The following is a 15,096-nucleotide window of genomic DNA, read 5'->3' on the forward strand; positions in this document are numbered from 1 at the left end:
ACAATGACTGGTTGGTGCAGACAAGAACAATTAAGAAAGATAACAATATTGCCCCTGTGACAGGAATATGTGTTCTTCTCCATGTGTGAGGACCAGCACTTACTGAGTATCACTGTACAAGGTCAAAATTTCAGAAGCAATACTTTTCTACCGATTCAAAGAACAAATACTGTAATTGTAGGACTGGCAGAGGAAAGTTTCCCAAGTTGGCTCATTAAAAAGGAATCAAAGCCGTTTTCAGGACAATTATGTCCTCTTATGGAAACAATATTCTCTTATCGCTGAGAGAAGAATAAGAAAGAAGAATTTAGCTGTAAGCCACAGCTTGACAGCAAATGGACAGGATTTACATAATTTGACAAAAACACCGGAGGGTCAGTGAAAAAAGACATAATACGTGTAAAAAGAAAGCCAACGCAACGCAGCACTCGGGAAAGGTAGCACACAGCCTCCATGAGATGATACTAATGCTGCAAGTGAGAGAGAAGCAGAGTCAGTGTCACCATGCTAGCAGCTAATGTACAGTGTGCAGGAGTTGGCGGGGAGAGCCGAGGTCACAAGGGGAGGAGTTCGGGGGTGGGGGGGGGGGGGGTCTAACCCTGCTCGTCCCCGGCCTCAGTGGCTGCAGCCGAAGCCTCCCCATTGCAACGCGTCGTGGGCTCGGCCTCCTGCGGCGCCGGGCTCGGTTGCTGTGGCTCCACCGCGGCTCCAGCCTCTGGTGCCGGTTGGCTTATCTCCGCTCCAGCAGGGAGCTCTGTGACGGGAGCGGGCGCTCCCTCGGGCGTCGCGGCAGATGAAGGCGCAGAGGGGTCGGTGGCAGCCTGGGGAGCCGCTCCGTCTGCCGGGGCGCCGGCCGCATGGCCGGCTACCCTCGAGTCACTCTGCTCGGGTGCTCTCAGTCTCTTCATGATGGTGGTGACCCTCACAGCTTTCTGTGGGAGCAGGGACGACAAGCTGAACTCAAATGGGTGCTGTGATCTGAGAACATTGACTCTCAATGTTCTGAACTGTTGTACACCATACTGCACTACTGCACTTCCTTGTTCAAGGATCAAACAACCACTGTCGAACGTTGTGAAGAGGAGGTTCCTGGAAGAGAGGACAGAAGGGCTTACCTTCCATTTAGCTCTGGCGAAGTTCTTCTCTATTTGTGCGCACACATTTTCCTTGATGTTCTTATCCGAAGCTGCACCGCCAGAGATCCTGTCGTAGAAAATTGGCAAAACACAACTTCACAACAGAGCTTTATGCTTCCCCTATATTTGGATGCTTTGGGCTGCTGCTCACACTATTGCTCAATTTATTGTTCATTTTATGGACTGGCAAACGTATGCAGGACCTGTTGAGCCTTTAAGGATTATTTTGATTAGGTTTCAGCTCGAGCCTTTTTCTCAAGACAATCGCCTTATGGATGGAGGAAGGGCCTCTATCAGATATATCTAAGTGATCGAAGAAAATGATTGATAGATGCGTTCTTAACACAATACAATGAAATGTCTGCAAACAGGCGCAATTCAACAACCTCAAAATACATGCAAGACATAATGCACAATGAGGTGTCCCTACACAAGAAAGTGTTCTTCGCCAAATGAATGATTGTCTGTACTGAAATGCATTATTGTGGTGACACTAATGCCACTTGAAAACAGAACTATGTGAGGCTGTACTTAGGAGCTAAATGCAATCATCAGTCTGCTAACATGCTCCCTTAAAAGAATAACATTCTAATGTTTACCACTTATAATGCTTGCCATAAATCAGCCATACAGAGAATTGTCAGCTGGATCTTCATATTTCATCAGCTTTATGGAGCTTTATAGCCAGTTTCAGCAGTAGGCAGCTGTTTCCTGCCTGAAAGCTCTATAAACCAACTGTGCACTAAATGCCTAGCACCAAACAGCAGACGGACACAGCTAGCAACTAACTTGTGAACATGGCAGAGGATGTAGCAGCTAAAGAGCCAGATATGTCCCTCAGGCGTTGGTAGAGACCAAAAAAACAGATCCAAAAAGATTAAATATCAGAGTGAATATCAGACTAACATTTATCAGGTGGACAGAAACACGACTCCTAATGAATGATAATGTAGCTCCGTAACTACTAAATGTGTGAATTGGCAACAGTTTGCAAAAAAGTTCACCATATCAACTTCAGGTTGATATGCCAATGCTGCGTTCACAACTCACAGCTGCCCCCAAGTGGCCAAGGAAATCTGTTACTGCAGGTGTGTTGTTGCAAGTGCGTTAGCATAGTATTATTTGCTAATTAGCACTTAACAGAGAATGTCATGGGCATTTGAACATTTGGTCTCAAAGTAAGTATACAAGTATTGGACAAAGTGAAATGTTGACATGATGATGGCACTCGGTAAAAAGTCAAGGGATCATTTTTCTTGATCATTTCAGTTGTTCAAAATAACATAATGTCCGCACCAAATACAATGGCAATCCGTCCAATATTTGTCAAGACATTTGAAGAGTAATCAAAAAATGTCAACCTGCTGGTGGTACCAAAGTAAAAGTCATAGGATCCCTAAAGTCACTAGAATACATTGTCTGGGAACCATGAACCCTTCTGCCATATTTTGTGCCAATCCATCCAATATTTGTTTCAGAAATTCCAGGCATTTCCATCACGGGAGCCACACTGCTAATGAGGTAAGCAGCTTGTTGTTGAGTGAAGTATAAATGTTGATATGCTCTGGTAAGTTGCAGCCCAATAAATGCTGAACACTCACAGCGATTAGCCTTTTTTGTTCAAAGCCTTTTTCTTCTCAAAGTGATCTCAAGGGACAAACGAGAAAGAAATTCTGCTCTTTTGCAATCGCATCACACCAACACAATCTGATCACACCGCTCTGGATTAAATGGTCTGCACAATATATCAAAGCTCTGCCGCCTACCACTCGTGGTTGATCGCCTCCTGGGCTGTCAGTCTCAGGTCTTGATCCACCTCCATCAGACGAGTAACCAGACTCTTAGCTGTCAGAGAAACATCAAACAGAAGAAGCTCAACAAAAAAAAGGGTTTGTTCTCCTGATGGACATAAATATGAAATGTGTTGGGCCACTCTATGGTCAAGAAAGGAGGATTTGAAATGTTTACCCAGTGTTTCTTCACAGTGTTAACTTTATCCTAAAAGTACCTGAATCTGAGATTTCATCCCAGTACGGAGAGTCAAACTCATAATCGCCTGCCAGGATCTTTCGGAACAGGTTCTTGTCATGGTTTTCAAAATCATCGTCGTCAGTTTCGTCGTAGAAAGGAGGGTTGCCTGACAGCCTGAGGTGGCACAGAAAAAAGAGAATCAGGAGTTTAAAAACATCTATACCATATTTAAACAACCCATATTCTGTAATGTTTCATGATGTACAATCTTTATCAATATCAACCAAGTCTGAAGCCGCCCAGTGCCTTTAAATGAGGTGTAGAGCTTCTTGATGTTTTATGTCTCGACTTACAGTATGTACATGATGACACCTGTTGCCCAGCAGTCCACAGGCCGGCCATATCGCTGTCTGCCAACCACCTCTGGAGCTGCACGAGATGTAAAGGAACATCATCAAACGCTCTGTGAGTGTGAAAGCCACAGCAGGCCGCCACATCACATTCTCCACAATGTCTTATTTGCTACTTTGTAAATGTGTATCCTCACCCAGGTACTCTGGCGTCCCACAGGGGTCTTTGATGAGTCCGTTCTCCAGCTTGGCAAGGTGGAAGTCGCTGATGACTATTTTCGAGTGCTTCAGGCGATTGTAGTAAACCAAGTTCTCCAACTACAAAAAAAAAAAAAGAAGCATATTACAATGAAAACATTAAGATGTTATTATGATTAAGGTCTTTCATTTTCACGGTCACTCATCCAGTCAACGTTTAAGAGGTTGACTTTCATTGTTTTTTGACAGAACTATAATGAGAAGACTGAAAACATCTAAAAGTTGAATTATCCAGTGCAGATTAAAAGGAAGTTTCATTTTGTTTCATCATAACTGGACTAAATCTAAATGCCTCCACACAAGTTTGACGTATTTCCACATAAGAAATGCATTGATTTCCATTTGAGCTGACGGGGAGATTTGCGAGGAAGCGAGATGGAGAAGCTAATCCAGGTTTTGCAATGAATAGTAATCATATTGCAACCATCTTTTTCTCCATTACGCATTTATGGTCTTGAATCAAGCTCGCTTTTGGTATTTACGTGGCCAGGCTCGCCTGGTGCACCTGTGGCTAGATACAGGGGGTGGGATGAGAAAGAATATATAATCCGATATTAAAAGGGAAGGATGTTAGAGGTTGTGGCCAATCGCATCCACTTCTTTCATGCACGTTAAACACAGGGCTCTTCCCGTCATGATGCACTGACAAGTTTGGGAATCCTGTGGAGAGTTTTCATCAACGGAAACTATTGTCTGCTACGGGCAGAGTTTTGACTATCAGTACAGCAGCTGCCTGATGTCTTTTCTTTGTTTTATTATTCACTTTTTTGAACACATTTCAAATCATACGGATATCCTTTTTATGATTTTACAACCATCTGCGCTTAACTTCCACCGCAGGGCCATATGCTACAATGAAAGTCACATTTAAAACGTGGCCAGTCCTTTTATGTTGCATTTCTTTTATTCATGAAATTATTTTTCACTCAGTAACATTTCACTGTTTTACATGAATAAATAATTGCTGACGATGTGGGAACGTACTTGCCTCTCTAATCTTCATATTGCGACACAAACATGAGCCTAGACATGTAAATGTCTACAAGAACATGGCTAAGCTTCAATGAAAAGCTTTTCAGAATCTAATCTTCACTTCGATGACATTTTGATCTCTATATGTTCAGCACATAACTGATTCTGCAGGATCCCGAGGACATTTATTTTGTTCACAGTGAGCTGCCTCCACAGTGATGGCGCCTATGCTTCTGCCTTTCTGCCTACAAAGCCCTGCACCCCTGTTACCTTGAGGTTTCTGTGAACAATATGCAGGGAGTGGAGGTAGGCGACGGCCTCCAACACCTGGCGCACCACGTTGCTGGTGTCTCGCTCTGAGTAGTAGCCTTGGTCCAGGATCCAGTCAAATACCTCTCTGCCTGTTGCACTGTGGGAAAAGGAAGGCCCGCAATGCATTACATGTCTGTTGTTATAGTTATACATGTTACTTTCTCTCAGTACAGGAAGAATTACACCGTGTTAATTCCCCAAGAACACATGCTGATGAGAATGGAGCAGCGTGCAAGCAATCATATCTGAATACCAAATGAGTGGAGTTCAGAGCTGTTCTCATATATATAGGCCCTCAGGCTACAACAGCTCATTCCCAGCGTATGATCAGCGCATACAGTTCGGCAGGCCCCGGCTACCGCAAAGACAAGCGGAGACAACCAGCTCATCAGACATCTGAACTCACAGTTCAAGGAAGAGGAAGTACTCTTTTTTGGTCTCAAAGACGTCCACCAGTTGGAGAATATTGGGATGCTTCACCCTGAGGAGATGTGTCACGAAGCACAAGGCAGAAAGAGAGAAAACACAAAGACAGAGAGAGAGCGATGTCAGGAGTCACACAGGAGAGGACGCCTCCATCATTCATTCTGTTGGAGGAACAATGTAAAGACCTCCTTTAACGCTCGTGAATCACACGCAGCATGATCCGTTAACTTTACTTCACAGCACTGAGATCTGCGTGCTCAGCTGCCCATCCATAGACAACCAGATATATGTAATGTGATGCATTCATGTGGGCGTAAAGACAGCCACGCAGCAGCATGGTGCTGAGCAGCTGACTATGCCTTGGGCAACATAATAGTGAATTTGGCCCATAAAAGGGACAATATTTCAGGATAAAAGGTGCTGTTCCTGCACGTGAATCCCCCCGGAAGGCAAAATGCTCCCGTTGCCTTCAAGATTGTTCCTACTATTTTTTAAATTGCACTGAATGTGGAGGAGGCTCCAAAAAAAACACTTCCTCAAATAATGCAAAACTCAATAGTGAATACAAAATTGAGATGTGGGACATTTATGCATCATTATCATTGTGCGTCAGCAGTGACAGGTGCAGCGTTGCATATAATGTATGTGTGTCTCTTGCATCAGAAGCCAAGGGAAAGCATTGCATTATGGGACTTTTGGAAAAATGTAGTGCACGCCCTTTCAAACACTGAAATAAAATGTCAGAAAGTGCAGCAGGTAGCAAATGGAGAGAGATTTTAGACACACAGTAGCTGCATGTGGACAATAATACTGTGTTTCTCTACAACCACTCAGAGGTCATTCTCAGCAAGCACCTGTTTTCCTTACATGATTGGTCTGTGAATAAAGTGTTACCGATACAAAAAACGTGCACACTTTTAAAGACCCTTTACAGACATATTTCAAGACATAAAAAATCCTTTGCTTCGTAAAATAAAGTGTTTCATGTGTTTCTCATTCACCAAGTTCAATTCGCTCATTAATAATGGTTCAAATTACATTTAATTCTTCTCCCTCATCAAAAAAAACCTCCAGAATAAATGAATATTTATGAATTGAATATATTTAAATAGAGCTGAGAGAACAGTGACAGTGTTCAGGATTTATTTGGTTCATTCTAAGTAATAGTAATAAAAAGATATATGAAGATTAATACTTCAGTCAGCACCTCTTTTCTTTTCTAATGCCTATATTCAAGCATTACAAATTCAAATCCGCATTTGATGTTTTGCCAGCAATTATTCCCAGCCTTTGACAATGTCATCATATTCGATTATTCACTCAGAATAAGGTATTCATCTTGCTCCACTGCTTCACCTGCTGTCAGCGACAAATTGTTTCATGAAGGCCCAGGTTATGCTAATGTGGGATTTAACTGAAAGTTAGATTATTACAGAGAAGTTGAGACAAACAAGGTTCTTGCTTTATGTGATCACTCAGCAAAAGGAGATGCGCTTTACTTTTCTTATTAAAGCAAGCGCGACATTTGTTTTTTTCTTTTTGAAAATTGATGTCGTCTGTGAAATTAATATTGAAGAAGATGAAACAGGGGAAACAAAAAAGCAAAGACGGTCTTATCGCAAAACTCGTCATGCACTCGTGACTCCAGGGAACATGAACCACAATGAAGAACTTACATCTTTAAGATGACGATCTCATTTTTCGCAGCCTTGCGGACTTTCCTTCCATCCTTTTTCAGGAACTTTTTACATGTGTACATCTTCATAGTCGTTTTGTCCTTGGCCCTGAATATCTCACAGAACTCCTCCCTGAAAAGAAGCATTTTTTAAATGGTATTTCAGGTAAATTTGCAGGGATACAAACACGGATCATAATGGTTCCTCGATAAGAGATAATGCATAAAGTCGTTGAGATACTCACGATTTAACAATCTGACCCAGGTCATATTTATCCATAACATCCGAAGGATTGTTGTAATCCTTCTTTTCCCCGATCGTTAAACAGCCAAATGGCATGGCCGCTCCTGACCTGTGGTGAGAGAAACAGACAACGAGACAGTGGAGTGAGAGAATGAAATGAATAATTACACTTTCATCAATCTATCAGGGTTAAGTCCTGACGCCCCTCCGAGCTGATCATTTCTCTCCAACTTGGCCTCACACGGTGCCATAATATTACAGCGGACGATGACTTGGCAGAAGAAAAAAAATAAATACTCCACTAATGCTGAGAAAGCCTTTCAAAAGTGAGAGCTAAAGAGCCACCAGAGGCAGTGTCAATGCAGAGGATTGTTTCACTTACTGAGCCTTTCAGGATCCTGTATTAAGGGCAGAGCCGTAGAGGGATCTGCTGCACAGGCCGAGCTTTATTCCAATACCTAACTTATATAAATAATACAACAGCGAGGGGAATGTTTTTGTTGTTTTTTTGAAGCAGAAGTCTGGGCTGATGGTGCTTCTCTGTGGGGTGAACAGTTTGAAACCGTTGGACCCCGGGACTCCGAGGGGGTTGAAAGCACACTTGGAACACCTAATTGCGGCGCAGCCTCTCCTAAATAGCATGGAGTGGAATTTGAGACCAGCCTCGGGCAACTTAACTGCTGGCTTGTTTGTTTTTTACTGAGAATTAAAGGTTTTGTAGTCAGCATAGCTGTTATTTTCGTGTTTCAAGGGAGGATGGGTTCTTTTTTTGTATTCCTTTTTTTTGTTTCAAGGGAGGAGGATGGGTTCTTTTTTTGTATTCCTGTCCCAGCCCTGATGAGTTGGGAAGAGAGGTACCAAAACAAGTGTGCAATAAAACATTCATGGTCAAGACAGTCTGTGTGTGGGAATCTGGTCTATATGCTAGGGCTCAATGGACAAATCCACATAATCCATGTTTTTGTGGTGATGTTTCATCATAATCTCATAACAATATATCAGCCGATTTACTTAATATCGAATAAACATCCCTCCGTTATATTACCTTCAACAGCTTTGGCATTTCTGTACAGCAATGTATCAGTTGGGCTTTTTCTATATGATTTATGTTGATCCATTAAGAGATTTAATTAAGATCTCAAATACATGACTTTTACTGCAGAACTAAAAACACATGGTCATCATTAGGGATGGATGAAATCTCCTGTCATGGTATGTGTTATATCACAGTAACGATATACCGTATATCATTCATACAGTAAACTCTCATGAGAAATGAGAAACCTTTTATAGATAAACGGTGACAGTCTGTTTTTGGCTAATTCAGTGCCTAACAAAGGAAGGCACTGAATCACATTGATGCAAAAAATCCTGTAAAGCCAACAATGACATAAAACAGACGAGGGAACCAGCGCGTTGCTTTCTTCTGGGCTGGCCTACAACAATCTGTCTTGGCTGCACCAACCTGTAGCTGTAGCTTCATACATTGTTTTGAAAGGAAATAACTGAATAAGACAGAAAAGGGCTGGGATGGGATCAGTTACAACAAGCAAGTGTGAGACTTCTCTTGGTTCAAATCCCTAGCGGATTTGGGGAAATCTGGAGGGAAAGCAGTTTCCCTCCAGATTCCCTCCACCCGCAGCAAAATTTCTGCGGGTGAATAAAAAGGGTCAAATAAAATGTTTATTTCCTATCCTCACAACAGCCACAGTCAGGGTGATGGATGGTCCGCATGGAAATGAGAGCAGCCAGCATCAAACGTATAGCGTTATGTGTGAGAAGGGCAATCCGTTCACTGTAGCTCCACTAACAGGCTCCTAATCCAATCTCAATGAACGAGGCTCAGCGCGGCGACGTCTCTAATTACCAAGAGAAAGCTGTGCCCTCTGTGAACTTCCTTTTCTCATCCGAGTCTGTGTTGTGTAGTCCTTGTAAGCGGCTGGCCTTTTCCTGGCTGTCTATCTCTGTCTCTGACTCTCAATGTGTGTTACATGTCTCTCTGTGGTAAATGCTCTGGCTCAGCAAAGTTATAAAAGGAAAGTTCTGCAGGGCCAGTGGCTTAAATGGAAGTAATTCTTGGTAAGAAGCAAAAGAAAGAAAAAAAAAATCTGTATTACGCTGGAAATCATTTATATTCTGCAAGTGGCTGTAACAGTCCACAAGAGAGTCGTTGCATTGTGGAGAGGGAACGTAGACCGGAGAAAAAGAGATTGAAAGAGCCATTCTGATGATGATGAAATCTAATAAATCTAATGAAGCAATCCAGATGATAAAGTGCCTTTGTTGTTTTGGAAAAAAAGCTTATTTCACAGGTTCATCATGAACCTGTGAAAGGAAGAGCGGGCTCTGGAGACACGAACATTCACAGACATCCAAAGCCAGATGAGCTCACCAAAACTCCACAAAGTCTCTTTGTCAGCCGCTCCCCTTTAGAAAAATGAAAAGCGCGAGACTTTCTGTGATGGATGGAAAATTTGTGAAGCATGTCAAGTGGAAAGAGCAGGATGCCGGCAATATCATATAACGGAGGCAGCATCATGGGCCCATTTGGACTGACCACCATCAGCAGCATTGGAGCATCATCACTCCGTATTCTGACCGTTATCTGCCCTCGGAGAGAGCACCAATCGATGGCTGGCGATGCTTTACGGACCAGTGTGTGTGACAATGGGTCTGCCGGCCCGGGTCAGCTCGGGCCACCCAGCTATATCACCACTGACTTTCTGCAGAGGCAGTGAACATTTACTGGACGGAAGATGGATGGCGATAACGATCTCGGGCTTATTAGGCGAGCGCAGCGCCTCGTCCAGCCAGGCGAGCCAATGAGGTTTTCCTTGTGCCTGGTGAAATCGATGAGAAACTCTTGAGGATTCGGCTGAATGCGGCGCTCATGTGCACTCTGTCAAGGCGTTTTAACACAGCGGTAAAGGGGATTATTTCACCTGCTGCTATGGTACGGTACGCCTCGGGGGAAACGGTGTCTGTTTGGCATGGTAAGCCTTTGCGTACGAGAGCAGCCGTTGTGCGCTAATCCCACCAAGTGGCTCCCTGCTGTTGGAAATCTTTTGTTTACCGTTTAGTTTTCGACTCGGCCCCCCCCTCTCCCTTCCCCCAAGCTCCCCTTCTGGCTCAGCAGCCACTAAATGAGGATGCACAATAAAGATCAAACCCCCCATGCATCACACTTGTGCTGACTGCAGGCCACTACAGATTTACTGACGTGAGCCTCAGCAGTGCTGAGCCTCAACAGTTATGCACAAACTATAGACAACATTGACCGGCATGAGATGAAATATGCAATCAAATAAAAACATGCCGTATCAACTGTACATCATTTTTGATGGATGCTCAGCTTTCACTGCATGTTCCTGAACCCAAAAGTACCATTAACTGGAAACAGACAGACATACTACTAAATTGCTTTGCCAAATATGTTTTGGAGGAAACATATAAATCCAGAAAGTGTGACATCTTTCACTGCAACAAAGTTTAATCAAAGACATCAGGGTTGATTAAGGTGTTAACGTTTCCTCATTATGTTTAAACAGAACATGATCTGAGCTGCATTACGTTTCCAGCCAAACATTCTCGATATGAAATTAGCTGTGTATGAATGGCATTTATAAGTGACTGTTGTTTGCAGACTTGCTAGCGTGAAAGCACTTTTATTAGTCTGGTGTAACTACAAAACTCAGAGCATTCAATTTAAAGCTGCACTAATCCATATTTTTATGTGAACAACGGATCAAATTACAATGTGCGAAATGTTTCGCTTGTAGTGAGAAAAGGATCATTAAACTCTGGAGTTTTCCCTTTAGCTCTATGGAGGGTGTTTGCATCTTTCAGCTCAGTCTTTTGCTTTTACGGATCCTAACTGTTTTGGTTCAGGGAGCTGTTTTCAGGGAGAAAATAAATCTCAATTTTAAATTTCGAAGCACTTTCCCCAAGCGCTGTGTTGATCCACTCTTGAGCCTTTTCAGCAAACAAGTGATTTTGTTTTGAAGATGCTCAGCTCAACTATCTAAAGTACCATCACTCTCCCTCTCAGGCGTTCCCTCTGTTCCTAAAGGATTTGGTTGGAGCCTCAGACCCACAAGGACAGACTCTCCAGCTATTAGGAAATAAACATCGTTGACATTCTGTTTCGTTCATCCCTGCTGATCTCCCGGGATTGTCCGAGACACTGTGATAGCACTCTGCCTTCAAGTGAAAGGAGGAGATAACTAAGGTCAACACAGATGGGCACAGCGACAATCCTGCAACATCAGTGTGAGAAAGACGCCCAAATAGTTGCCTCCCCGCCATGTCTTCCTGTGAAAAAAGTTCCAGGGAAACAGTTAACGGAAACTCTGCTTATTAAAGTGGAAGCAAATATAAGGACTGGAGGATAATAGAAAGCAAGAAAGTTCAAGTTTTAGAGTTTTTAACAACAGTAAGTTTTAGCCAGGCTTCAATCGCACCAAGACGTTTAAAGTCTCTGCCATATTTTATTTTTTTCGATGTCAAATACATGTCATGCTCGGAGTGAGAGGTGAACAACACCTCGGCCCGATCTGAGAGGTCAGACTGAGCTGCAATGTCAGAGGTGCGATGTTAATAGCAATTGAGCCGCTAATGTGTATGTGGATGGTGTAAAATCTCCTCTGACGTGACATTATCTACAGGTATGAACGTGGCCTTTTGAAGGTGGGGTTTTTAAAGACACCATAATTGTTGAACAGATCATTTTCACGTCAAGTGTTGGCGCATAACACATCAAATAGGTGAAGGATGTGCAAGTGAAGGGCAGCCACAGCCCGGAGACATATTAAATAACACGGAGGCAGCCCAGCAGTACAACTAGAACACAACCATCTAATTCATATTTATGTGTAAAATGAATAATAAATTTGCACTTGTTAATGCTCCGAGGGTACAACAGTCAAACGTGAACGTGCTAATGATTGTTAACGTGAACGTGCTAATGATTCAGTGTGGCTTTGTGGCACAAGGCAGTAAAACTGCCTGTGCCAAAGCACACTGTATATTATCCACCAGGCTTAATAATAATAATCAGGTTTATCCAAACGTTTGGCGCGCCTCTCCTCACACAGCGTTGCCAACAGCGGTGTGAAAAATACATCAAAACGTGCGGCCTGATCGGGAAAAGTTACTTTTCTAGTTACTCTAAAAAGTTACTTTTTTAGTTACTCTGTAAATAAAGTTACTTTTCTAGTTACCCTGTAAAAAAAGTTACTTTTTTAGTTACTTTGTAAAAAAAGTTACTTTTTTAGTTACTTTGTAAAAAAAGTTACTTTTTTAGTTACTTTGTAATAAAAGTTACTTTTTTAGTTACTTTGTAATAAAAGTTACTTTTTTAGTTACTTTGTAATAAAAGTTACTTTTTCAGTTACTTTATAATAAAAGTTACTTTTTTAGTTACTCTGTAAAAAAAGTTACTTTTTTAGTTACTCTGTAAAAAAAGTTACTTTTTAAGTTACTTTGTAAAAAAAGTTACTTTTTTAGTTACTTTGTAAAAAAAGTTACTTTTCTAGTTACTCTGTAAAAAAAGTTACTTTTTGAGTTACTTTGTAAAAAAAGTTACTTTTTGAGTTACTTTGTAAAAAAAGTTACTTTTTGAGTTACTCTGTAAAAAAAGTTACTTTTCTAGTTACCTAGTTGTAAAAAAAGTTACTTTTTTAGTTACTTTGTAAAAAAAGTTACTTTTTTAGTTACTTTGTAAAAAAAGTTACTTTTCTAGTTACTCTAAAAAGTTACTTTTTTAGTTACTCTGTAAAAAAAGTTACTTTTTTAGTTACCCTGTAAAAAAAGTTACTTTTTTAGTTACTTTGTAAAAAAAGTTACTTTTTTAGTTACTCTGTAAAACAGTTACTTTTTTAGTTACTCTGTAAAAAAAGTTACTTTTTTAGTTACTCTGTAAAACAAAGTTACTTTTTTAGTTACTTTGTAAAAAAGTTACTTTTAAGTTACTATATTCTAAAAATTACTTTATTTACTTTTTATTTTTTTTAAAGTTACTTTTTCAGTTACTTTATTTTTTATTTAAACAAGTCATAGTACAGCATGTCTAAAAACAGCATGTTTTTTTAGTTACTTCATTTTTAAAGTTACTTTTTAGTTACTTCATTTTTAAAGTTACTTTTTAGTTACTTCATTTTTAAAGTTACTTTTTAGTTACTTTGTAAAGTTACTTTTTTAGTTACTTTGTAAACAAAGTTACTTTTAAGTCACTATATTCTAAAAGTTACTTTTTTAGTTACTTTATTTTTGAAGATAATCAACTTAATTTAAACAAGTCATAGTACAGCATGTCGAAAAACAGCATGTTTTTTTAGTTACTTTATTTTTAAAGTTACTTTTTAGTCACTTTATTTTTAAAGTTACTTTTAGTTACATTGTAAAAAAAGTTACTTTTTTAGTTACTTTGTAAAAAAAAGTTATTTTTAGTTACTTTGTAAAAAAAAAGTTACTTTTTTAGTTACTTTGTAAAAAAAAGATACTTTTAAGTTACTATATTCTAAAAGTTACATTTTATTTACTTTTAATTTTTTTTTAAGTTACTTTATTTTTGAAGATACTCAACTTAATTTAAACAAGTCACAGTACAGCATGTCGAAAAACATATTTTTTAGCAAATAAAATGCATCTAAAATGCAGAAAAGAGAGTAGCGCTATCTCAATTGAACCTGAATGGCAATACCGGCAACATTGGTTGTTATTGCTTTCCATACAGTAAAAGTAAAATCCCATTAGGGACAAAACTGTACGACTCCGGGTGAACTTTTATGGATGAACTGCGGGCCAACACAATCCATTAGCGCGGACTGAGGTTTACTCTATGAATGGTACACTCAAGGTGCAATATTGATGTTATGCAATAAATCCAAATCTGTCATCACATGACCCTGGCAGGGCCTACGACAACGCTGCACTGTTCGCCAGATATTTTCTATAAATTCAGAAGAAATGGGCACCGAAGAACACCAAATCAAAGCACTGCATATGCTTTCACAGTATACGGTATATACTGAATTCATTCATTGACGATTCAATGTATTCATGGAAGCAGTTCTAAGAAGGTCACTGGGGAAGAAAGAAAAAAGCACATTCTGCAGCATCACTACACCGCATTACTGCAACTTACAAGAATTGTGTCTTTTTATATTTGACTTTAAGGGGAAATGGCTCCTTGGAAATGTTGACATAAAAGTTCGCATGCACGCTAATTAAAGTTGCATTGCAGCGTGTAAGGCTCTTCCGTTTCAACCTTTTGCAGGTCCGGCGGAGGGGCTGAGAGGTCTGCGACGACGGGAGACGAGCGAAAAGGGATGGAAAGTTGCATCAATCAGCAGCGTGCGGAACGCTGGCGCATACACAATTGAATGAATTATACATGGCCATCAGTCTTCTTTTCCACAGCGTGTCTCACTGGGTCTGCGGTTCGTGCCTTTCTTGTGTCGAGGAATCGCTGTGTCCCGCGGCTCTCGCTTAACAGTGCGCGGGGAGCAAAAGCACGCAAGCGCCGCCGGCAGTGCTGTCATAAAAACCAGCCTTCTCTCCTCAGCCCTCCTCTAATCACAGTTAAGTGCGCTGAACTGCTTGTCGGCGCACACGGCGAAAAATCTCTCAACAATCCATTACGTTTCTAATTTGTTTGCCAAACCTCACATTTGAGGATTGGAGGCCAACTTATATTTATTTTATGTTTTTTTTAAGGGCGTTATCAAAGCCAGGGGCCGTAATCACTCAGTC

At 40.9% G+C, this 15,096-nt stretch overlaps 1 protein-coding gene across 1 annotated transcript; it reads right to left on the reverse strand.

Moving 5' to 3' along the window:
* Positions 1-593: 593 nt before the first annotated feature.
* LOC306775277 (caM kinase-like vesicle-associated protein) lies at positions 594-7,443 on the reverse strand (the record flags this gene model as incomplete). The annotated part of the gene is made up of 10 exons (XM_079265598.1): positions 7,346-7,443; positions 7,102-7,233; positions 5,406-5,480; positions 4,958-5,096; positions 3,655-3,775; positions 3,461-3,536; positions 3,145-3,281; positions 2,903-2,981; positions 1,116-1,203; positions 594-932 (listed from the first exon to the last, which is right to left on the reverse strand). Exons 1-10 carry the CDS (start codon positions 7,438-7,440, stop codon positions 594-596), a joined length of 1,281 nt encoding a protein of 426 aa, XP_079121724.1. The 5' UTR covers positions 7,441-7,443.
* Positions 7,444-15,096: the final 7,653 nt, after the last annotated feature.

This window comes from Melanostigma gelatinosum, assembly GCF_949748355.1.
Source record: "Melanostigma gelatinosum genome assembly, chromosome: 3".
Lineage (NCBI taxonomy): Eukaryota > Metazoa > Chordata > Actinopteri > Perciformes > Zoarcidae > Melanostigma > Melanostigma gelatinosum.